Source organism: Oncorhynchus clarkii, chromosome 6 (assembly GCF_045791955.1).
Source record: "Oncorhynchus clarkii lewisi isolate Uvic-CL-2024 chromosome 6, UVic_Ocla_1.0, whole genome shotgun sequence".
NCBI lineage: Eukaryota > Metazoa > Chordata > Actinopteri > Salmoniformes > Salmonidae > Oncorhynchus > Oncorhynchus clarkii.
The window spans coordinates 41,001,933-41,028,322 of record NC_092152.1 but is presented as its reverse complement, the minus strand read 5'-3'; the positions used below and the strand labels follow the sequence as shown (position 1 = coordinate 41,028,322).

General features: G+C 44.5%; 1 protein-coding gene across 2 annotated transcripts in view; it reads right to left on the bottom strand.

Annotated features, from left to right (window-relative positions):
* The window catches only part of LOC139411156 (ephrin-A5b-like), a 116,084-nt gene extending 89,999 nt beyond the window's left edge, over nucleotides 1-26,085 (bottom strand). For both annotated transcript variants that reach the window (XM_071157053.1, XM_071157054.1), the window contains exon 1: nucleotides 24,994-26,085. In XM_071157053.1, the coding sequence (XP_071013154.1) occupies nucleotides 24,994-25,118 (125 nt within the window). In that variant the 5' untranslated portion in view covers nucleotides 25,119-26,085. The remainder of the gene's footprint in view (nucleotides 1-24,993) is intronic.
* Between the last annotated feature and the right edge of the window lie 305 nt (nucleotides 26,086-26,390).

Sequence of the window (26,390 nt, the reverse complement as noted above, 5' to 3'; positions counted from 1 at the left end):
AAATGATCCTGGATGCAAACGACTGTTTAATATGACTGATCTAATCACCTCATATCTGCTCCACAGAGTCCAATGAATCAAACAAGACCAGTGGTGTAGGGATAATGTAGCTATGCTTCCTTCCTTTCTCCCTCTCTATCACATTCCACTCACTCACTCACTCACTCACTCACTCACTCACTCACTCACTCACTCACTCACTCACTCACTCACTCACTCACTCACTCACTCTCACTGACTGACTGACTGACTGACTGACTGACTGACTGACTGACTGACAGACTGACAGACTGACAGACTGACTGACAGACAGACAGACAGACAGACTGACAGACAAAGAGGAGTGGCTGTCTGTTCAAATTCACATCTCTGTGGTGAGGGAATCTGCTCACTGGCTCAATATACCATCCTGTAATTCTGACCTTTTCATTATCACATTAAGGAAACACCCAGTCGTGTCCCGTCACGTCTCATTTTCCACAAAAGCAAATGACACCAAAGAAGGAAGAAAGGAACGATAGCAAGACAAATGAGAGGGTATAGTGTTTCCATCGCCACTCTTAGATGAGCCGTTCCCCTCACCCCAGCCAAGGTGAGTGGAATAGCGTGCATCTTTATTAGGTTACTGCGCGTGTGTGAGAGAATGGGGCTTGATTGGTTTAGCAGTAGATACAGGTCTGGCTGCAGCCTACAGGCAGTGGATAGGAAAGTGGTCATTTGCTTGATTTCCTCACCTGGCTGTGAAACAGAGGGTTTGTCAGAAAGCCTATACAACGTATCATCCGTACATCTTAGGCCAGGCAGAGAGGCTGAACTGTCATTTACCATGATGCTGCTGCTGTTCCATCCGTCAGGTTGTACACCACACACACTCATTTATACACACATGGGAGTGCACTTTATCACTGATATATAAGGGGGGGGGGGGGGGATAACGCCTTTATTAGCTGAAAAGCCCTATGTGCACGTGCATAACCGCACACACCTATTCTGAGCTGATGTAAGGCCTTCTACAGTGGTGTACAGAATATCGCAGGTCTAAAACTGCCATACCACTGTGTCGGATTCATATTCCTCTTTTACTGTGTGTGTGTGTGTGTGTGTGTGTGTGTGTGTGTGTGTGTGTGTGTGTGTGTGTGTCCGCAGGAGGCCTTTTGCCTCTTGGTAGGACTTCATTGTAAATAAGAATTTGTTCTTAATTGACCTGCCTAGTTAAATACATGCATAAGTGTTTGTGTCTGCTGACCATGTTCATTAGGAGAGGAGCTCTATCTCAGTTCAATCAGAGGTAGCAGCAGAATACCTCGTGGGTTCTCATTTAGCCGTTTCAGAGGAACTCTTCATTTTGTATTGATTGGAGTAGATTAGACAGGATTGCAGACTACCGTTTCTCCCTTCTTTAACCGATGCTCAGTGCTTTCAAATGGGCACACTGTGCAGTCAGTGAAATGTCAGAAACAGAAAGAGATTTTTCTTATCTCTTTCCTCCTCTTTCCTATGTGACCTCCGTGGCCATTCAGTGGACTGCTGTGGAGCAGTTTGCCCAGCGAGGGCAGGGGGTCCTGGGCCACCTTTCCACCATCAGACCCCTTCAACTGGAGCCTCCACGCATAGATGAATAGAAGCAAATGGTGGATGACCCCCCCCAATCTTCCCTACCACCCACCCAGAGGAACATGTAATAAAGTCCACATACCAAGGGCAACACAGGAGAGAATCTATAAAAGAGAGATGGAGGGATGGATGGAGGGATGGCATTGATGAGTGACCTCTCTCCTACAGAGTCAGCCCCGACCTTAAGAACACAGCCTCAGAGCCCTGAACCCCGGGAGGACTGATGAAAAGGAAAGCCACACATACACACACACACACACACACAACTCTTTTCTTCGGTATAGTGTTGACACACACAGCAGCCTTTGCAACATGGGAGAAGGATGGTCTCTTTTAGCTGTGTATGGAGACTGAGAGCGAGGAAGACTAGCTACTGATGCTCTTTTTCTGTGCCTGTAACCTTGGCCGATGTGTTCATATTCAGTAGTATTGTGATGAAATGGCATTGAAAGCTTAATGGTACATTCAAGACTAAAGCCAACTAAGATGGCAACAGAGGAAGTGTGATTAGGTTAATAGGACGGTGTGTATGGGTGTTACAAAGGGAAATGGAACCGTATTTTCTCTCTCTCTCTCTCTCTCTCTCTCACACACACACACACACACACACACACACACACACACACACACACACACACACACACACACACACACACACACACACACACACACACACACACACACACACGGCAGAATGACTGTGACCTTGAGAGAGGATTTTTTGGAAAGAAGCGGCATGGCGACAGGCAAGGCAAAGGGGGCCCGAGATGCCAGCCCCCAAGCACGGACACACACACACACACAGCTAACATGAATGTGTCCTCTTTCATAGATGATTACTCCCAGCAGGAGAGGGGGCATCTTTTTAATGACATTCTTTCACACCCAAACACCCAGTCCAGACGGACAGAGGGAGAGAGAGGGGCGAGATACAGAGGGTGGAGGGAGCATCTCTATAATGACAGTATTTTCTCACACAAACAGGCAAGATAAAAGAGAAGACGGACGCAGGGAGAGAGAGAGAGAGAGGAGAGAGAGGATAGAGAGAGAGAAACAGATAGAGGGAGAGACAGAGAAGAAAGAGGGATGGATTGAGGAAGACAGGGATGGCAGAGAGGGAGGAATGGCCAAAGGGAGGGTTGGTTGGAGGGGCCGAGAGGGAGGTAGAGGAGGAGGACGGGAGGCTGGGAGGGGAAGAGAAGGAGGACTAGAGGCAGGGTGTCATGCCACCCACCAGATGGTGTCTGATCTGAGCGGGCACCAGTGGAGCATCATGGGTAATGGAACAGAGTCAGACGCCATCAGAAACCCCCACCAACCACAACCTGCTGAAAGACAAACTGCTTTGCTCTCTCTTTCTCCCTCCATCCCTCTCTCTCGCGCTCTCTCCATCCCAATCTCTCTCTCCATCCCAATCTCTCGCGCTCTCTCCATCCCAATCTCTCGCGCTCTCTCCATCCCAATCTCTCTCTCCATCCCAATCTCTCGCGCTCTCTCCATCCCAATCTCTCTCTCCAACCCAATCTCTCTCTCTCCCCCGCCATCCCTCTCTCTCTCTCTCCATCCCTGTCTCCCTCTCTCTCTCTCCCTCCATCTTATTTTGGGTAGTAAACTCAGGCCTAGAAAGAAGGTCCCTCACTTCAGAACTGAGTCACAGACAATGGAACACAGACACAAAGAGAGAGAGAGATATTGTGTGTGCGTGTGTGCGCCTGTGTTTTAAATAGTGGGTATCAGTTCTAACAAATTAACAAATACAATACTTACCACCACTCAATCATTCAATATTCTATCCCATCTCAAAATGGGTCCATTCTATGTGTTCTCTAGTCCCGTTGCTCTCTCTCCACGCACTCCTCTCCGCTCATCCTTTTTTAAATTCATCCCACACAGCAAGGTACTTTACACATTAAGCCTTCCCTCATCCCGCCCCTCTCTATGGCTCAGTGTGTCTGTCCTCCTGGTCCCTCTGGATGTAGACATGTAGTGTGTGTGTGTGTGTGTGTGTGTGTGTGTGTGTGTGTGTGTGTGTGTGTGTGTGTGTGTGTGTGTGTGTGTGTGTCCACTAATACAGTGTCAATCTCTCTCAGTCTCTCACAAGGGCAGTATGAGCATCACACGGTGAAGGATACAACACAGGACGCTCTCCTCTTTGCATGTATATTGCAACCTTCCCTGGGGGTCAAAGGTCATAATGGACACCGTCCAGCCCTGCCACGCGTGTCCTCTCTCTCCCCGCCACCTCTTACAGACACCACTGACCCACAACCAGGTTTTCAGACTCTCATTAAACAAACTTGCACGCACACGCACTCACATACACTCTTTAGACTCTCATCACATCCGGGGCAGGGCAGAGGGAGGGGAGCAGAGCTGAGGTGTAAATGCATTCTCAATCTCTTAACTTCTTCACCTCTCCACATCACATATTTTCACAGGGAGGGAGGTAAGGACAGAAGAAGCAAAGGGAGGGAGAGCGGGAAGACAGGGGAGAGGGGAGGGGGGAGGGACAGAGAGAATGCAGGGGAGAGGGGAGGGAGGGAGGGAGGCAGAGGAGAGGGGAGGTGGGGGAGGGAGGCAGAGGAGAGGGGAGGAGGGAGGGAGAGAGAATGCAGGGGAGAGGGGAGGGAGGGAGGGGGGGAGGGGGGAGGGAGGCAGGGGAGAGGGGAGGGACAGAGAGAATGCAGGGGAGAGGGGAGGGGGGAGGGAGGCAGAGGAGAGGGAGGCAGGGGAGAGGGGAGGGAGAGAGAATGCAGGGGAGAGGGGAGGGAGGGAGGCAGAGGAGAGGGGAGGGAGGGAGGGAGAATGCAGGGGAGAGGGGAGGGAGGGGGGGGGAGGGAGGCAGGGGAGAGGAGGGAGGGAGAGAATGCAGGGGAGAGTGGAGGGAGGGAGGGAGGGAGGGAGGGAGGGAGGGAGGGAGGGAGGGAGGGAATGCAGGGGAGAGGGGATGGGGGAGGGGGGAGGGAGAGAGAGATTGCAGGAGAGAGGGGAGGGAGGGAGGGAGGCAGGGGAGAGGGAGGGAGAGAGAGAATGCAGGGGAGAGGGGAGGGAGGGAGGGAGGGAGGAGGGAATGTAGGGGAGAGGGGAGGGAGGGTGAGAGAGAGGGAAGGCAGGGGAGAGGGGAGGAGGGAGGGAGAGAGAGAGAAAAAAAGGGGAGTGAAAATGAGAGACAGGGAAAGGAAGAATGGGAGGGAAGGAGGCTAAGTGCCAGTCCAGTAGCAACACCTGTATAAGCTTTTCTCCCCACACAGATGCAGAGGTTGTATTGACTGGTGCTCTGAGAGGCAGGTAATGGCACAAGGGTATTACAACAAGAAAGGAGGGGAAAAGGATTAGAAAATCAATTATCTATGCTTTAATAGGGGCCAGTCATCTCCATATACAGGCAAGAAGAGAAAAAAGGAGGAAAGGACTACAATCCAGCCATAATCATGCTAGTCTAGCTCTGGTCACACTGTGCTCCACACCTCCCCCTCCACCTCCCCCTCCATCCCTTCTCCTAGCCTTGCTCTGCTCAGCACATTCTTTCCCTTTGTCTGCAGAACCTTCACCTCTCCTTCTCCCTCTCCTGTGGTTTGCTTCATTACCATACAGGGATGGAGGGGACCACACAGCCATTGGAACAGCGGAGAGGGCAAACATGTCTTTATCACACCTACATACACACCGCCGCAGAACGGACTGGTATTTGGGAATAAAAAATAAATACAAATAAAGTGTTTAAAGAGAAAGAACAAAAGGCTGAGTTCGCTAGATGAGGAGTACAGGACTTATTTAGCGACGTAGATGTATCATCGGAGACCTGAGACACACATGATGTGAGAGGGACAGAGCCTGATTTAAGTCTTCCCAGATCAGATCATGGAGGTTCTACACGATGACAGGAGGCACAGAGAGAGCAACGCAACGTTTTTATTGGCTCCCGACTCCAGTAGAGAGGCGGGCTGTGTGTGTGTGTGTGTGTGTGTGTGTGTGTGTGTGTGTGTGTGTGTGTGTGTGTCTGTAATCGTGTATAATATGAGGGAGTGTGTGTGCGCATGCTCCGAGCATCGCGTGCCAAGAACCATCCGGGGAAATCTCTCCGGGGCCCACGTGACCCGAGCCAGACCCAACCATACTCTCAAGACATCGGGCACTTACATTCTCGACGCCACCCTCTACCCGCCACCCTCCGCCTTCCTCCACCCAAACCCCATCAACGCCAGCTCTACACCACAGGCCCAGGGAAGCGTGAGAGAGGGCCCGGTGACAGACACGAAATGTGGCACAAAATGCAGGAGGGGAGCCCATCAGACATACACATTACACACACCCCGACACACACCCCACGGCCCTCCAATCCTGGCTACGGTTAACCCCTGGCATGCCGTACAGCCCTTAATACAGACACACACACCACCGTACAGTACTAAGTACAGCTGCTCTAGTAAAAGAAAATGGTGGAGAAAGATCAGAGGACTGAAAAGGGCATTCTTACACTTCCAGGGAAGTGAACTCAAGACAGAGTGACCTTCACAAAAAAACAGCTAACCTCTGTTTTTTCCCCCCACAACGTCTAAAGGCAAATTCACATCATGTTGTACGACTAATAAAAAAATAAAAATATTCCACATGTTGGTTTTTATTAAACACATATATATTTTTTAAGTAATTAAAACATAAACTGTGATATATGTTGGAGTTAATATTTTGTATTAATATGTGTTGTAATGTATACATTGCCTTTACCCTGTAAAACTAACTGTGTTAGTGAAAATACATTAGATCCCTAGCACTAACAAGAGGAAGGCAAATATATCCCCCAAACAACGATATCTGATGATGGAATGGTTTTTTCTCTTTCTTTAGGTCATAGGCAGTGTTTAGATAACCTTTAAATCTCCAGTAAGCGGGACCCTGTGTTACGGCGAAACACGTCCCCCTGACCTTCCAATTAGAGCTCACTGCCGAATGGAGGCAACACACTAAATCTTCCCCTGGCTGCACATTTGGACACCCGTATAAAACAACCGGCTATAAAATCATTACTGGTTAGTAAAACACAGGAAAAATACACAATTAAGAGACTTGTCGAGTGATAGAAAAACAAAGCCGGGAGGGTAAGAATTATCCTGGGCTCAGATATAGGAAAATAAAATATTTACACAACACACACGCAATAACTCCCAATGTCATTGTCTTACAACAACATTTTCATGAGTTTATCTCCATGTTGTAGAAAAAACACCAAGAAAGAAATACACTATCAAATGAGATGCATAATCAGGGCATGTATGTGATGTCAGTACTTCCTAAATAGGTTTTATATGAGGAGGCATAAACTGTGTACATAAATGAACAGTTTTATTCCTAACTGTATCACAGCTCTCCTCGGGGGGGGGGGGGGGACATCATTAATTGGCTGTTTGATAAACAGTGATACATTGCATACGCACACTTTGCATATTAAGAAGACATTAGACTTCCAATAACAGCCACGTAAAGAATATCACCAAAATGTCAGACATACAGTAGGACGTGCGAGTTGAACTTTACAGCATCGCGTGGTGATAACCATGCTAGCTAGCCCAGCTAAATCGGAATGTGTTGCTTGATAAGGCATTTAGAGGGAGATAGGGAAAAGAAGAAATGACAACTAAATGTCATTGTAAATTCCATTGCTTAATTGCTCATTCTTTGTATTACTAACCAAACCATTAGTGGAATAATTCATGTAAAATAAGACTGCAACATATCCAACCAACTACTATACAATCTAATTAGTGATGGGATAATTAACCATTATATCTTGTTAATGACTTTACATTAACATCTCAGGGTGGGGAAAAAAGAATGGAGTATATATTATATTATTATCTGAGACTCTCATCTGGTGTAGAGGGGGAAGACTGGAGTCAAAATGAAAAGTGAAACTGTGTATGGCTTCTTTTTTTTTAAATGGACGCCGCCACTGCATGCAGATTGAGGGTGAACCCAGGCCGCTGTGGGTGGAAGATTCCCTCAATTAACTTCACAGCAAGGGAGAGGGGAACTAATCCATACCTGCTAATGGCGATAGCATTTCAGCCCGAGCATACTGAGCCAAGCTGTAAGTAAACAAGGATATGAGCGCAGCCAAGCATGCTGGCCCTTTTCACACTTCCTCATTTCTGTTTGCAGAGGACTAGATTATACAGGGGGACAACCAGAGAAATGTTGTGCGCTTGCTACAGGTCAGTGCAGTTAATGGTAACGATGGTCGATCTTGAATTTTCTGTTCATTAAAAATGTTCTATTGCTGTTTGTGACAACCAGGCGTCTGCAATATTCTAGTCTTGTCTTGAAATGAACACTCTTAGCCACAGTTATGTGGAAATGCAATATTCATGAGTGTTTTTTGATCTCTCCATATGTGGCATAATGTGAGGTCAAAAGATGTTGATGAATACTAGTTTTACATACTGTAAATGTGGCTGCGCTATCCTTGACATCAAATGAAATAATTTCGTGAAACAGATTAAAATATGGGATAAAATTGATGATTGTACATAATCTAAGAGACATAATTTCTATTATAGTATAATTTGCATAAGTATTTCATTGGCTATAGTTTTAGATATGCCTTCCTGTACATGATTCAATGGCCATTTTAAATTGCCACATGTGTTAATTAAGCCTACAAAATATATAATAAGACATTTAAAAAAAAATGTGATCATATAATCTTCTACCCAAAAATCAAGATTAATGCTAATTTGAGCATTTATCGATCTTCTTCTACATTAGTTTTAAATGAGGGTAATTTGGGAGAGTTTGGTGCAATCTCAGTCTGCATCTTTCCAGAATGGCTCCGGTAGGTGCATGGCCCTTAAGTGCACTCGTAAATCGGCTTTATGACTTTCCCAGATGTATCGCTGCTAATGTTTCCATCCGACGTCTTTATGGGCACATTGTAGTGACTCCAGCGATAGATACAAATATATTATATATTATAAAAGTGTTGTTGAAAAAAATATATATATAGCTTGGACAGAGTGCTTCCTTTTAAACTATAATGGCGTGTACAGTACATCTATCAAAGGGAATTTATAGTTGGACTCCACTAGAGATATATGGGTACTCATACTGTGCAGTAAATATTAAAAGTTTCAACTGAAATCCTTTATGATCGGGACAACATCACTTTGACGCAATCACACGTATTTTGGCACTCAAAATATCTAAAATAGTAAATGAGTTGAAAATGAAATGTTAAAATGGAATGTATCGATCCTTTTGTCTGGCCTGCATCAGTTTACAGGGGTTTCATGTGTCTACAAGGGAGATTGTCTAAGCGATGTACTGTACGGTATATGTTAAGGCTCGTTCGTCTGTCCAAGAATGTCCAGATGTATGCATGACTACACGCGTCATATGTGTGTTTATGTATACAAAATGGCCAAATGTATGTGGACACCACTTCAAATTAGTGGATTAGACTCTTTCAGCCTGACTCTTTGCTGACAGGTGTATAACATTGATCACACAGCAATGCAATCTCCGTAGAAAACATTGGCAGTAGAATGGCCCATACTGAAGAGCTCAGTGACTTTTAGCGTGACACCGTCAGTTAGTCAAATTTCTGCCCTGCTAGAGCTGCCCCGGTCAACTGTAAGTGCTGTTATTGTGAAGTGGAAACGTCTAGGAGCAACAGCGGCTAAGCCACGAAGTGGTAGGCCACACAAGGTCACAAAACGGGACTGCCGTCTGTCCCCGGTTACAACACTCACTACCAAGGAGTTCCAAACTGCCTCTGGAAGCAACGTCAGCACAATAAATATTATTCGGGAGCTTCATGAAATGGGTTTCCATGGCCAAGCAGCTGCACACAAGCCGAAGATCACCATGCACAAAGTCAACGTCGGCTGGAGTGGTGTAAAACTTGCCGTCATTGGACTCTGCAGCAGTGGAAACTGTTTCTCTGGAATAGTGTCCACTAGTGTCCACTGTAAAGTTTGGTGGAGGAGGAATAATGGTCTGGGGCTGTTTTTTATAGTTCGGGCTAGGCCCCTAAATTCCAGTGAAGGGAAATCTTAACGCCCTAGCATACAATGACATTCTAGACAATTCTGTGCTTCCAACTTTGTGGCAATAGTTTGGGGAAGGTCCTTTCCTGTTTAAGCATGACAATGCCCCCGTGCACAAAGTGAGGCCCATACAGAAATGTTTTTTTGAGATAGGTGTGGAAGAACTTGACTGGCCTGCACAGAGCCCTGTCTTCAACCCCATCAAATACCTTTGGGATGAATTGGAACGCCGACTGCGAGCCAGGCCTAATCGCCCAACATCAGTGCCCGACCTCACGAACGCTCTTGGAAGCAAGAATGGAAGCAAGTGTAAAGCCTTCCCAGAAGAGTGGAGGCTGTTGTAGAGGCAAATGGGGGACAAACTCCATATTAATGCCCATGATTTTGGAATGAGATGTTTGACGAGCAGGTGTCCACATACTTTTGGACATGTAGTGTACGTACTGAACATGCATGGCTCCGGTTGTATGTATGAGATCTAAATTATTTTCCAGATGTTCTCCTTTCCAGATCTCTGCAGTGTCTGTTTCCACAATCACCAGTCTCTCCAGTCACAACCAACTGATCTCCCTATCAAAGCAGGCCACTTTACCAAGCGCGATCCCCAAGTGTTGTGTGTTGGTGGGTTTCGAGCAGAGGATTAAACATTTCCCACCAACCTCTGATATGAAAGCTCTCTCAGGTTACCACTGCAGCCCACAGGTTGTGGGTTTTAAACAGCTGAAGCTCTTTGTTTTCGAAGCAGAAAGGGCGTGCTAGGTTGCAGTTAGTGCGGTCTTTGTTGAGGGTCAGCAAGGTGTAAAATAGGTTCCACCTGGGGCCATGTTTACAGCTTCCACCTGAGAAGTGTGGGCGTCCGTGGCCAGGATACCCATTCACACCGACTGGGAGAGAAGACAGAGGGAAATATAGAGGAGGAATATTCTTGAGGGTTCGTCTTTTAAACCCAGTAGTCTTACAGTTGACGCTGTGAAATAGATCAATGACCTAAAGATTGGAAGATAAGGGCGAGTCAGGTACAGTCAGTTAAAAGGAAGAATTTAACAGCCAGCTATTTTTTCCTAGATGGGAATTGCTTTCTTAAAACATTTTCAGGAGGTTATCTCAGTCAATTTCTCAATGGGCAGCATCTGTTTGGTGTTGGAGCTCAGCCAGTAACTACTCTTCTCCGGAGGTTTCAGTTTATCGATCACTGTATCGTATGGTTGTAATGTGATGTCAATGCCTCTCTCATCTACCTGCCTGTGGTGCAGTACAGTAGGAGTCAGAGGAAAGTGAGTTGGAGGGGTTCCAAAATAAACACCAACACACTCAAATATATCTGAAGGACAATCAAATAAAGTTCATCACTTATAGATGATTGGGGTTTGTTTGCAATTGAGGAAACGAAACATTCAAAAATCCCAAAGACGAGAGAAGTATTTTCTAAATGTTTACCTCATCAGCCATTCGTAGTTAAAGTTTGTAACACTTTAGCATTCAAATGCTCCAGTAACATCTAATCCCAAGCCATTCCAGACTGGGTTATGTGTGAAGGGATGTAAAAAAGAGAAGTAAATGCCCAGTCCAGTCGCAAAAACTCCAATCTGACTCCGGGGAGAGACGACATTCTAGCCCAGCTCAGCGTCAACACTCGTTACACAGGATCCCCGTCTCCTCCTTCTCTTCTTCCATCTCAGCCCCCTTTCCTCCCCCTCCATCTCAGGCTGGCCTGCACACGCGATCCTCGCGCTAGCCCCGGCTAAGCCTGATAAAGGCTAACACGAGCTCTGTGCAACAGCGCCCTAACCCACTTCCCTGTCTGCCTCCCCACTTCTACTCCAATCCCCCTCTCCACTCCCACTGCCGCCTGACTACACTTTCGCTTCGCATTACTTCTGCTATTCTAACTTTTCCACTTCTGAGCACTATCAATTATGCACTAGAATAACATCGGTGCCCGGGCCGGGACGGGCCGGGCGGCGGGACATAAAGGCCGATTATGAGTGTGAATAATTCAGCCTGATTCCGTGCCATGTCCCTCTTACCACTGATACAGGCAGGGGGAGTTCTGCTCCGCTCTGCCGTTAATGTACCACGGACAGATGGAAGCCGAACAAGCCCTAATATAAGAATGCCTCTCCCCGTCACAGAAAGAGTGAGTGAGGGTGAGGGGAGAGGGGGATACTGCATTACTAAAGATCAGATCACTCCCCTGTTCCTCTGCTCATTAACAGAATGGAATGGAGGATATGTTGAGGGACTGAGAGATTGACACCTGTCAATGAGAGGTGAAATCACAGACAGACACTTCTAGCTTTGGAATATGACGCTGTAAAACAGCATGTTTGTTGCCTCTTGTTTGAAGATTCCAAGTATATTGTTGATTAATTACTTGGTTGCCATGTTATTTTATATCTGGGAAAGTTGGGACTTTGGGGAAAAAAAAAGTGTCAACGGAAGACATTCATATAAAAATTGCTCTGAAACATTAACTTAAAATGGCGTCCGATTTGAAAATGGCGGGTCTCACTAGGAAGTAAGTAGTAAACTAAAAGTATCACTCAAAGTCACCCTAAAAGTAAAGGTGATATAAAAAAAACTTTTTCAACAGTAACATTCAATAGGCCAATTTTACCTCTCAGAAAAGTCATTAAAAGTGAATTATCTTACATAATATGTATCATAAAGGTAGTCAGGGTCAAACCACATGACGAACAGAGACTGACGACAGTCTGTCACCTTCAAGGTTTCAAACATGTCCGCCTTGACCTCGATTCCCCAGAATTGCGTGCGAAGGTTTGCAAGTACAGCTCGACCTGGGGATCGCAAACAGCTCTAAATATTTAATCGTCCTCCCCCAAGCACAGAGCGGGTTGCGTTCCAATCCAATACAGGGAAAGGTTCTATCTCTTATACCTTACTGGCTAATAATCTAGTTTAGCACATTTCCAATCAAGTCTCTCATCATGTGAAAATAATTCACTTTATACAGCTGCAAGCGGCAAACTGTGTCATCGAAAAAAAATTGAAATGTTATTGTATTATTAAATTATTATTATTATTATTTGTAATGCACCCTTTAAAAAAAATGTGTTGGTAAAAAAAAATGACCAATAAAAAAATACCAATAAAATAAAATACCAATAAAAGCTCCAGTCTGGATATATTTTGTGATGGTTTATGTGTATTAATTAAACAAAAAAGAATAGAAGCTTCATGTGAAATAATTTACAAAATTAAGCTAGGCCTAAATATGACGTTTTTTTTCCCATTGTTAAAATAAGCAAGACAGGAGCAAGTGGAAATCTTCCAGCTTTTTTAAAACATTATATAAATTCCTACTTTTAAGAAGAAAAAAACAAACAATATAGCTGTATAGCAGTGATATGACTATATACAGTAGTTGTTTAAAAAAATATTACAACAAATGTCATATATTTCAAATAATAATTGACAACGAAAAGTAAATGAAATTGACATTTTAAAGGAAGGAAGGGTAATACAAAAAGTGTGAATAACAATAAATATTAATAAACCCCACAATAAATAAGAAATAAGAAAAATAAAATGGAAAATATTTAATTTTAGGTAAATAATTCAATACAATTACAGTAGAAATATCATTGCAAAGGCATGATTTATAAAATACGTTCCTATTCTTTAAACTTCTAATTGTTTCAAGACATTGGTCCTATTATTATATTCATTTTAAGAGGAACACAGCAGCATAACTTAAGCCCTAATGAGGCAGTGAGGCCATTCCAACATTGTTCATTCCTGGGAATTGTTCACCCCCCCCCGTGTAGTTCTATCGGTTCTATCGGGTGAGGAGTACAGAGCACAGCAGGTGAGACGGAACTATGGAACTCTGAAACACTTGAACACTGGTGTTCTGTCTGTTCCGTGTTCGGAGGAACTCAAGTCGGCCTACTGTATATTCCAAAGAGACCTTTTCGAAACCAAAAACCAACCCCACAGAGAGAAATGTCTGAAACAAGAACGTGTGCCTATTCACTGCTGAAAGAAAACGTTTAGAACAGTACAGCTGCAGACATTTAAATCCAATAAAGTCAGAATGTCCTTGTTTGGTTATCAAATTGCATTGTTTCATGTCTCTCATGTCTATTTCTGCTCTGTGACTGACCCACCTTCGATCTGGTGAAACATTGGCAGATAGTCACAAATTAATTTCAGAGGATTTTCTTTTCTTAGGAAGACAGTTCCTTTAAATCACACGTCTCTTATTTCGGGCCATTTTATATACACAGTTAAAAATTACAAAAACTCTTGTCATGTAACGCTGTATAATTTGGCTAAAGAACGGCTGCCAGCGTTACCCCTTTCTTTGTGTCTGCTCAAAACGTTTTTTTTATTTTTTATTTCTCCTCGCTGAGCCGCCATGTTTTTTCACTCGCATGGCCCTGTCTCAGTCTGGGAGAGAGCGAGAGAGAGCGAGCGAGAGGGAGACCGTGTAATATTCCTATCCCATCACTGAATTCACCTTAGCCATCTTGAATGCACAGAGACGGCTGGCTAGCCACAAAGGCCGACACACATGATACAGTAACGTGTTAGCCAGCCGTCAGTCAGCCAGGCCAGCCACAACACTGGGCCTAAACCTAACACAGTGCATGCTGGGTCACCCCAGCAGGATCCCCCAAAACCCAGGAATTATTACTGACACATCGACTAATAATCTTTGGGAGAGAACATGCACAAGAGAGCATGCACGCGAGAAAGAGAGAGAGAAGCAGCTGCCAGGGTTGTGAGGGCGGTAGGAAGAGAGGGGCAAGATGGAGATCAAGAGAGAAAGAGAGGGGGAACAAAAAAGGCATATTTCTCAAACAACACCCACACACCTCACAAACAACCAGCTAAGTCTAAACTACGACTCCACATATATTTACCCCCAAACATCATTCCACCACACCCCACTTTCCACCAAACGTGTACTTATTTAACACCATAATTTGCAAATAAATTCATTAAAAATCCTACAATGTGATTTTCTGGATTTTTTTTTCTCATTTTGTCTGACATAGTTTAAGTGTACCTATGATGAAAATTACAGGCCTCTCTCATCTTTTTAAGTGGGAGAACTTGCACAATTGGTGGCTGACTAAATACTTTTTTGCCTCACTGTGAATATATATATATATATATATATATATTTATTTATTAAGTACTGCATTTCTCAATTCTGACTGGACTGTACCAAACAAAGGGTATTACAAACTAAAGTGTAGTGATCCTTAAAAATACACATACAGGAGGCTGTAGCCCCAGGCCACCTTCATCACCTCTGCTTATTCCGGAGGCTTAGGGCACTTTGGGGGCTCCCCTTGAGTCTCTCTTATCTCATTAGCCTTTTAAACTGATTAATATGAATGCCCGGGCTTTCGAAGAAAGGAGGGAAGGAGGGAGGGAGGGAGGGAAGAGAGAAAGAAGAGAGGGATGGGGGATTTGAGAGGAAGGGGTTTTGTGTCACAGGACAATGAGCTGATGGCTTTTTAAGCCTCTCAGTGACTCCATGGTTAATACCCTGGGTAGTAACGTTAGATTCAAAAGGCCCGGGATAGGGGCTACACTCCGCACTCACTCTGGAGAGATTTGGGGGGGGGGGGGGGGGTCAAAAATAAACATGGATAATAAATAACGCAACTAGAGCTAAACAAAATAGATGAACTCTACTTCTTAAATAGAGCAAAGACATTTTTGAGTGTGTGTGTGGGGGAGGGGGGGTGTATACACGCATACGTGTATACGTGTATGTGTGTGTGCCCTATGTTCGTTGGGGTGTCATATTTGGTTATCTGGGATAATGTTTTGGATTATCCAGGGAACCAAAGCTGGGCCTTGAGGAGAGGAGAGGGTGAGGATTTAACACACATTCCGTGGATTAATTGCTTCCCCTGTACGGTAGAAAATGAGGTCATAGAATAGTGCTGTGGTCTGTTGTAACACTGCTGTATACACGGGGTTTCTGCTCACACACTCGAACCCAAACCGACGGGCGCGGGAGATAGCCAGTCAGAATCCCTCCGGTAGAATCCATTTCTAAACCAGATGTGATGCACAGAGGAGTAAAAGGAGTCTACTCCACTTGATCAAACAACGGTTGAAGAAAAGAACGGTGGGTCTAAAATAGCTACTTTTAGGAATATATCCCAATGATAGTGGTATTGTACGTGGAAATCACTCCACAGTCTCTCTCCCATGTACACGCGCGCACGCGCACACACACACACACACAAAGGGAGACAAAACATGTGGCCTGAACCGGAGAAGGGTTAATCCTTTCTGCATAGACCCATCCTACCCCACCATCACTGGGAGGGAGGGAGGGAGGGAGGGAGGGAGGGAGGGAGGGAGGGAGGGAGGGAGGGAGGGAGGGAGGGAGGGAGGGAGGGAGGGAGAAGGCAGTTAAGGTAGAAAGTCAGGGAAGGAGGGAAAGGGAGGCATGAAAGGAGTGATGAGGGGTACAAACAGAAGGGTGTGAGGGGTACAAACAGAAGGGTGTGAGGGGTATACACGGGGCCACCTCTTCACCACTCTCCTCTGCCTCACTGTCGCCCTCGGTTATAAGACTCTGCATTCCCCTTTCTCCTCTTCCCCTTTCTCCTCTTCCCCTTTCTCCTCTTCCCCTTTCTTTCTCTCCTCCGTGAACATGCTACAACTTCAGCTGTGCCCCCACCCCTCCCTCATCAACTCCTCCAACTGCTTCATCTTTCCCTCCCTCCTTTTCTCCCTCCGTTTTAAGTGCATGCATACTTCCAGTCCTGGCCGTGGAGAGAGAGAGTGGACAGAGAGAGGAGGAACAATGACCGCCTTTCAGCCTGTCAGAACCCGGCGTGTGTGTGTGTGTGTGTGCGTGTGTGTGTGTAGTGAGAGAGGGTTGTGTTGGTTGTATTTGAAGCTAGTTTGGAAGTGGCCTAACTGTTTTGTGGCTCCTCTCTCCCTTTCAAGCAGCGGGGCTGAGCGAGGTAAAGGCCTTGTTTCCTTGTATTTGTGTTTAAGGAAATGGAATTGAGTGGGGAAATTAGTGTTGCACGGTATACCGGTACCACGTTAATATCACGGTACCAAGACATCATGATAGCAACATTTTAGAATACCTCAGTAGCGTTTCATATGATATTAGCAACCTTTCAGCCCTACCAATCTAAAGAACCTGTACTGACACAATGACATGCAGATCATTACGCATGTATATTCCTACCTCCCATTCATCCAGACAAATCACAGGCAGGCCTCTGCAAATATGATCAAATCAGTCATCCTATGCCGTTTTCTATGATACACTGAACAGTGTGAAGTTCAATGTGCTGTGTTGACTAGAAGTGTGAATTTCAGTTGGGTTTTTTTGGAGCTAGGCCACTGATTTTTCCCCACCATCGTGATACTTGGCCTGGTATCGTATCGTATGAAAAATGTTGTTATTGTGACAACTCTTGGGGAAATACTATCAAGGGGTGTTGAATGATGATACGGTAACACTCGCATAATCTACGCGAGACTGACGCAGACAAACCCGACCAACTGTCGTGCATCCAAAATCCCACATGCCGAGACATGCTGGGCTTTCAGCGGCTCTGGCTGGCAGTACACAGAATAGGGTGAGGATATATTATGTCCCTCTGATGAAGGTACAATACGATCAATACAGTAGGTTGCCTTAACGTTGTGGAGCAACGACGTATCCGGCATTTTTTATCCAAGCACCAGGAGTCACGGTACAATAAGGTGTGCTAACATTTCCTCCCTGAATTTCATATTCCGCCAGTCGAGAAGCAGCAGTAATGTATGGGCTCTACTCATGGAAAGGGACGTTGGGGAGTAAACCCAGCAGACTGTGAATGTTAGACTGGGGAGAAGTGAAATCTGTTCTAACGTTGGTGACCCTTCCTGAATCTATTGCATCGGAACTAGAGCGTACCGGTCGGCTACATTCTTTTCTCCAGGAAAATGGACCACACAGCCCAACCATTTGACAATTTCTCTCTCTCTCTCTCTCTCTCTCTCTCTCTCTCTCTCTCTCTCTCTCTCTCTCTCTCTCTCTCTCTCTCTCTCTCTCTCTCTCTCTCTCTCTCTCTCTCTCTCTCTCTCTCTCTCTCTCTCTCTCTCTCTCTCTCTCTCTCTCTCTCTCTCGAGTCATTTATGACGGGCTACAACTGTCAATTAGTTCTTTATTCTAGAGCTGGAGATGTGTCGTCCTCTGGGATCCATTCTCCACACTGCTCCCCAGCTAGAACAACATCCACCCCCCCCCCCCCCCCAAGTTAAATAAGGAAAACGTCTGTGAATGGTCAAAGTCAGTGTACCATGAAAGGAATTATCTGTGGAAAATGGGTCTGGTAAAATCAAGGTTTTCAATCGGTTGGTCTCGGTCGCGTCACATTTTCCAGTTGCACAGTAAATTGTGACGACAAAAAAGGAAAATCAATCATTCAATCAAGCCCTTCTGGTCTTTTCATGCAAATGTTGTTCTTGCGTCAAAATGCTTGGACTTGAACTTGGAGCGTAAATGAGTTTAACAGCGGAACACAGAAAACAAATCAAGCAAGACTAAATGAGCTGGTTGATATCAAATAAATGAATAAATAATTTTACTACACTTGATCAAAAGCACAAAAATATATATACATTTGTTTTTCTTGGCTTCAATTTAAAAAAATAAATGAACATATCTATGTGCATGTAGCTATACGCCTGACTTCCCCATAAATTGAATAAGTCCAAAAACAGACACGCAACATAAAATCCATGTTATGTTCTTGGACTCCTCTCTCTATATTGGCACAGAGCATAAAGAACTGGTGCCATGGGTGGCAATGTTGAGTTACTGCAGATCCCATTCAACCCGTCCACAGCCAAATCTAAACCTTTGCATAGACCCATACAGTCACCCTACACTAAATGGACGAAGAAGAGCAGTGAGGACAAGAATAGGAAGGATTGGAGGGTTGAAGGACAAGAGTGTCTGATAAATGATTGACAGGTCGGGGTTTGGAGTTGTGGGGTAGGGTAGGGGCTGAGGGTTAAGGGTTAAGGGGCAATAGCGCCCACATCTGGTCTGGGAAGGCAGAGCACCCCATGCCACTACCAGCTGCTTCCAGACCTCCTAATAAAAGGCCAGAGGGTTGGTGGTGTTGGTGGGGGGGGGCAAAGGCGGGTGGGGGCTTACTCTGAAAGGGGGGTAGAGGATTGAGGGTGGGGGCTCAACAGTTTCAGACACAAAGGCATGAAGCCGACAGAAATAGAATGCATAGAATATACTTCATTCTCCAAATCTGATTCAGAGCTTTAGAGAAGCAAGAACAAAAATGATACATGGCATCTACCCCTAGGAACTGATCCAGAGTCATTTGTGTGGTTTAGGTCTATAGGTAAAGTTTACTGAACTAGGGAAAAGGGAGAACTGGTCCCGAATCAGTTCTGAAAGAGTAAACCCATAAACAGACCATAAAACACTCCCCTGTCTCCTATACCTCGGAGAACCCTGACACACAGAAACTAAACTCAGACCAGGGGGCTAGAGAAAAGCATTAGGGCTAAATTAATCAAACCCGTGGAAATAGAAGAGTAATACAGGAAAACCGGACAGGGAAAATGTGATTTTTATCAATAAGGTGACAGAATTGTATAAAAGTACAGTATACGGTCAGACACATGTGGGTGTTGCGTAAGCTGGTTAATACTGTATTGTTTCTAAGTAAAGCCATAGCGTTCCTGTGAAAGCTGAGGGTTAGTGGGCAGCTGAATGGAGATGGGCCGGCCGATAGCGGAGTTTCAGCACTCCACTTGACCTTGGAGTGATTAAGCTCAAAACAAAGCACAAAACTGGGCATTGAAACAGGGGAAAGGTCCACAGTGAGTCATTGAAATGAGTTAAGGCCACAGTACAGTATGTGCCATCTAGAGCTTGCCAGTGCTATGCAAATAACCCAAGCCTCCAAGGGTGATTATTATTATTTTTTTTTTTTTACAATAGTTTGGGGAAATATTTTCTGCTCTCTTAGATGTACCAAATCCATGTCATTCATCTACATCACTGTTAAACTTAGACAACAATCGATCAGAATTCACTTTCATGTAAGAACACAAAAAAAATCGTAAAGCACCAATTCAAAATTCACCAAAACAATTCCAATCGTGTAAAACAAACTCTCAAAAAGCTTTTTTTTAAATGTTGTTTTAATGTATGCATGTTTCCCTTACAATGACATGCAAGTTCATATAATCTCTAAGGAGTGACACATCCACAGACCCCAGTGAAGCTGACTGTTCCGCCCGCCGCTCGGCATCTCTAATGGGGTCAGAGCCGAGAGGCAGTACCGGTGCTTACTGAAGAACATCCCACACACATTTGAGATGTGTTGTGTTGCGTTCTCTACCAGAAGCCCCCCCCCCCCCCCCCCTACTGTGGTCTCTCCTCTCTTTCATTATAACAACTCACAATGGATACACTTCAGAGGTAGGAAATGAAACTGTTGTCATGAGGACGTAATAAGTGAAGTCAAAATACACAGAGGTTACTTGTTCAAACACGGCATTCAGTTTTTTTTTTCTCCGAAAGGCTGTCTTGAAATGGAAAGATATTATTATTATCAAAGGGCAGTGAACACTATTAAGCCCTCGTGAAAGTCATTCACGTTCGTGTCACAAAGCATTCTCTTCTCACTTTATATCTTTCTGAAAATCTTAATCATTTATCACACCTTGTATGTTGTGTATCTCTACCACTCTCTCCTTTCCTCACTGTATCCCTCTAACACCATCTTTCCCTTCTCTCTCTCTCTCTCTCTGTCCTTGCTGAGTCTAACCTACACTCGCAGTGAATGTGCTCTTGCGGACGCCACAGGGTTAAAAGAACGACAGAGCAAGAGGCCATTAACGAGAACTAATCAGCATTCAGTCAGAGAGAGAGAGAGAGAGAGAGAGAAACAGAGAGAGAGACAGAGAGACAGAGAGGAGAGAGAGAGAGAGAGAGACGGAAAATAAGTCAGATGGTATAGAAAAAGAGAAGCGACAGGGCAGATGAGATAAAGTGTGTAGATCATTGGGGTCAAATTCATTTAAACTCAAATCCACTGTTACATTGGGTGTGGGATTTAATCTAAAATATCCCTTCCATGTAAATATATATCTTATTAAATAAGACATGGAACTTTAATCAAAACATTTCCGTAATGTAAATAAATAAGGCCTTATTGGCTTTTGAACCCTCTGCACGGACTAGCCTCCTATCTCTCCATAGTTTTGGCTAAGGTAGAGACGACCAAGGGGTGTGGAGACTGGCTTTCCCTCTACAGTCTGAAAATGTACCGTGCCTGTGTCAGTGTAGTCAGCACACATGCACACACACAGACAAACACACATGCAGAGTGACAGACAGTTTGTCACGTCCCGTGGCTCAGCGACAGGTAATGAGAAGTCCAACCGAGTGAGATGTAATTATCAGACGTTTATGAGAGTCTGAAGGAGAGGGAACAAGCCCTCGGTGACCTCCCAGCCCATTATTCACGTAGCAATGATACATGCACAGAGTGGCCTAAGAGCTAGTAAGGGAGGCCAGCCGATCGGGGTCGGGGTCAATAATACCATTTCAGTTCAGTACATTCGGGATTTATCTGTTTGGTAAATCTCGCATACACACCTCAACGTTCTCCAGCAGACACAGGCTAGCTTTGTGCTGTATGACCTCTGTGTGTCTCCAAGTGTGTGCGTGCGTGCGTGCGACCTCTGCGAGACTGTGTGCATCTCTCCAACTAGCATCCCTAGTTGGGTCCATGGAGGGACGCCTGGAATATGTAATTGTATTCATTCATTTTCTGGGCCCAGTGTGAGAACGAACGAGAGAGAGAAAGAGAGAGAGAAAGAGAGAGAGAGAAAGGAAGAGAGAGAGAAAAATAGAGAGAAAGAGAGAGATATCCACAGCTACAGGGGGGAGAAGGAGGAGAAGCAAGGAGGAGAAAGTGGGGAGAGCTCTCACCAGCAAGCAGGGACCTCCTGAGAGAACAAACTTCCCTTCATTACACCAAATACTCAAGGTACTGAAAGAAAGAAAGAAAGAAAGAAAGAAAGAAAGAAAGAAAGAAAGAATCCTGAGACAAAACTGTGTCCCTTCATTAAGGACGTTAGAGAGAGAGAGAGAGAGAGAGAGAGAGATTCACCAGAGTAATTAAGCAGTTACAGGTTCCCAGTCTCCTGCCGAAGGTGTGAAGCATCTAAACGCTCACTCCACTTCGAGCCAAAAGGGCTACAAAAGCCTGCAGTCTGCTACCATACACCACTGTACACTCAAGTCCTGAGAGTAAACACCTACGCTAGCAGATAACTAAGGGCTGTATGATTTCTCCACAATCCCTTTTCGGAGAGAGTAATATTTCATACAGAGAACATACGCCATGCACCACATACAGAGAGAATACATATTTATTTACTGAGTCATCTGTAAGAGCGTCTTTGCTGCTCTACTCTCCTCTCTCTCCCGTTGTTCTAGTTTTCTGACTCTGCCCGATAGGGTTGAGCGTCAAACAAACTTGATTAGTGTAAGTAGAAGAGAATGACTAACATTATTAAACCCTTTCACAAAACCTGTTTCCTGTCCTCGGGCTAGTCAGGACTTTAAAAACAAGACATGGGGCTCGGGAAACAATCTATTTCTCATATTTTACAATGACACACAAGTGCAGCACGTATTGAAGCCTCGTTAGCTTCTCCTGTCAGTTTTCTTTTCTTCAATTTCAACTCTCAACCAGAGATTTACAGCGAGCCTACTCAAACGTTTTAATTTCGGCGTCTTTATTTTTGCCTCCCCTGGTACTAAGTAAACGGTCAGCCCATCTGGAGTGAATCAAGTGGTCCACAGAGCCGCCAGTCAAAGTCTTTGTGAAAAATGTGCACCCCTAATGAAACCGTGTCTATCAGTGTAAGACATCAGATTGAGCCCAACTTTGCGTTACTTGTATTGAACAAAGCGGCACACAAATAAACAACTGGCTTAAGCTGGAGTGCAGAGCTGGACCACAACAGTCACGATGGAGTGTATCAGCGCTGGGGATCTCTAGTCTACAGCTAGAACAGCCCAACCCCAGCTCTTAGTAGGCCTCTATGCTGAACCCTACACTTGTACCATCACCACTAATTGCTCTCAGCGATTCATCTTTTTTTTTTCTCACAAACTTCAAACTGAATATAAATAGTTATACAAGAGCGTCTGCATAGCTACAATTAATAACTTTAAAAAATATATATTTGGAGAATTAGCTTAGGGGCTTCAAACAACATATAGTGAACAGCTAAAACCGCATTGGAAATAGCCCAGAGTTAATGGTGATATAGAAAGTCATAAATACTCATTTAAAGTTAAAATAACACATAAAATAAGAAGCTAAATATGATAAGTAAAAAATATTTTTGACTATGTAAAGTGTGATTGTCTGCTGTTAAGTTTTCCAGAAAATGTTTATTTCCATCAACATATTTTTATGACATGTATGGCTCTCTGTTGAAAACGGCATTAGCTAGACGTTCTATGCTACGGGTTCTAGGAAATCTAAAGGTCAACCTACGCTGACCTTATTCTCACTGTAATACTGCTACATTGGTGCTTTATTGTACCACTCAATACAAATAGATATTTTCATGAATATGATGAATACACATCTTGGACACACATCTTCTTAGTCCTATAAATAACTATGTTTGTAAAACTCTTTTCTCTCTTGATCAATTTCAATGTTGTTTAAAATGATTCGATACAAATATTTTTTCTCCACTGAAATAAATAAATAATTTGGCCAATTCTTGTTGATATCACCCATACTTTGTGGAAAATTTGCAGATTATAATGTATCCTAACAGCTACATGCACACTTGGATGTCCAACATCTTTAAATAGCCAAGAAACTAAAGTTCGTTACATCATTTGATATCTAAGAAATCCATTAGGTGGGTTTCTAGGGGGCAAAATGTGGTTCGGAACTTTATTTGTGAATGTATCCCTCAAATAGGCTAACATTGAGAGCACAATGGTTTAGGAGCAGAAGTGTCCAATTTCCGAACTACCCGGCCGTGGGCTAATACATTGGTGGATACATTCTACATTTCCTATTTTGATCATCAATTTATTTGAATGTTTGTGATTTTAGACTTTATGACAATAACGTTACCTATCGAAACTCGCAAGAAGTAGAATACTTTAGTGCAGCAAAAGTGATTGCTTTCAGAACTTTAACTTTTCAGTCAACCTCCAATTGAATTACAGTATTTACATAGGCTGTTAATTACATATCTATGACTTAAATCTATAAACCAAAGTAATCGCATAATGATATTATAATTCTAAGTAGGTGAAACGATTTTGGGGAAAATCCAGAGGAGTTTGACTTTTTTCATAGGATTAAAACATGTTTTCCGAATGAGAACAATACGTGGATAGGATAAATCCTTGGTGAACAGGTCATATCATGATCAAAAGAAAAGACAATAAATTAAAAGACGAAATTAAGTCCAACCTATATCAGCCTGTCGAAGCGTTTTGTTCCTGATTGAGTAGGCAAGGCCTATTGATTTCTGATCATTTTCAAAATTGTAAGAGGGATCCGCAAATGTGCCAAAACATAAACTGAAGGCCTACAGACTTGACTGGTTCCCTTTTCACCCCGCTTGTTGTTCTTACAAATACGAAATCTGGGTTAATCATGGTGCCATGTTTGACCAGCATTTGCTACCTGGAGAGGAATTCCGCCTCCTTCGAAGATTAGAGAAGTAAGCTACAAATACGCGTGTACGCCGTCCAAACAACGCAATGGTACACGCGCTATCCTACATGCGCCAACAGCAGGCTTACTCTAATCAAATAACGTTCCATGATTTAACCCGGTGTCTATCCAGAAAACCGACACTCGCGCCCACTCTTAGGTGGGGGTTAGATTCAGTAACACCGAATGCTGGTACTGGAACACCCGATAATTTACTCTCCAACAGTGCGCTTTTCGGGTAACACATCGAAGGCTTATTATATGCCAAGATGACAGATTTGATAACTTGACGAGTTTGATTACTGTTGATTGCATACAATTCAGTGTAGCATCTATCCCAAATAGGCTAGCCTAAATCCAACCCGGTGTGCACAGGTTGTGTTCTGTTGCATCAATAGCCTACCCACATTTCTGGGAAATATAACCCATCTGAGTGAAGTGCTCAATAGGCAGTAATCTATATCTTAAATGAAAGGCATCGTCATCGGTCTATATATTTGATCCACGAAACGTATTGGTCCACACGGGCCGCCCCTGGAGAACATCGACTCGCTTCGGCCCCACTGGCCGCTCTGAGTGGCACCTACCTGGGGTTGGTTCGGTTCCAGAAGACGGCATAGCGGTCGGCCACCACCTTGGAGCTGGGTTCCTGGCTGAATACACACATCCATAGCACCAGAAAGACGAATAGCACCATCTCCACTTGCAGCATCACTACAGCAAAGTTCGGCACGTATTCCTCTTCGATGCGGGGTGACTGCGGGATCAGTCAGTTTAGGGTACACTTCAGCAGGATAGATGCTTTGTCTTGTTTACATTTGTGTGCCTTTTCTGTCCTCTGTCGCAGTTTATGAATGGCAGAAATAGGCAAGACAATTCGACAACAGGAAATCGCTGTCTCCTACCCCAAGGTGCGAGAGGCTTTGATAGCGCAACCTGCAACAGAGATGACGCCTCGTTGGTCAATTGGAATCACACTTAATTTGACGACAGTAGCAGGTGAAGTTATCAAATGCGAGTGTCACTGTGGTTAGTGCTTCTCTCTTCAGGTTCAGTGTCTGGTTCAGTTATATGATATGTGCATGGGGCATCCGTTTTGACGGTTCCAGTATGCGTAAAAAATACTCCTAGGCCAGACAAAATATGTTCACACAAATATACATATAGGGATATCAAACAAATATTGATAAAACAGTTGTTAGAAGTCCCCTCTAACAGACTACAGCCGTCTCTGTACGGTCATGCGCTGAGCTGGATCGGTGTCAAGATTGAGTAAGGAAAACGAGCCATATGTGTCCAATGTCCCCCTATAGCTGGTGTCCTTCAATGTCCACGTTTTCAGGGATGGAACTTTGGAAAGCCATATAGGCAACCCCCGGTTGTAGTCTAGTCCTTTTTTCGTAACGCTGTCTCTGCTCCGTTCGCAGACTGGCCGAAAAAAAGGCAGCTATCCTTTCTCAGCGCTGTCTTGATAGTGTCAAGGGGGTGGGGAGGAGTCCGTCCTCGAGCCTCTCTCATGCGCTACTGTTGGGTGACAGTAGAGACGCTTCTTTACCCGGAGCCCAAATGGCAGCATTCCACTCTATCCTCTTCATATATAAGCATAGGAGAGAAAAAATAAAACACGCTTTATTCATGTGCTTCTTTCCCCTGATGTTTAGATTCAACGGGACGAGACTAAAGGGACGGTGAGAGCAAAGGCAGCTCGGTGCAGCCAGAAAGTGGGTTCGGTTACAGCCGAACGGAGGATAGTCCCATTGGTTTGAATTTTGAATGGGCGTCACACTAACAAAGCAAAAGCCCTCCCCTCCCAACCGAACTAATTCAATTACTATGAGGTAGCTGAAAGTATCGTTTGCACTGGGAGAAGGAACTCAGGACAGGGACCGAGCAATAGCCTGTCAGATCACACTGATTAACGCACTGCGCAGGCTATTTCATTACCGCGCAAAAGGACACAGACCAAGGTTCGAGTTACGATCTG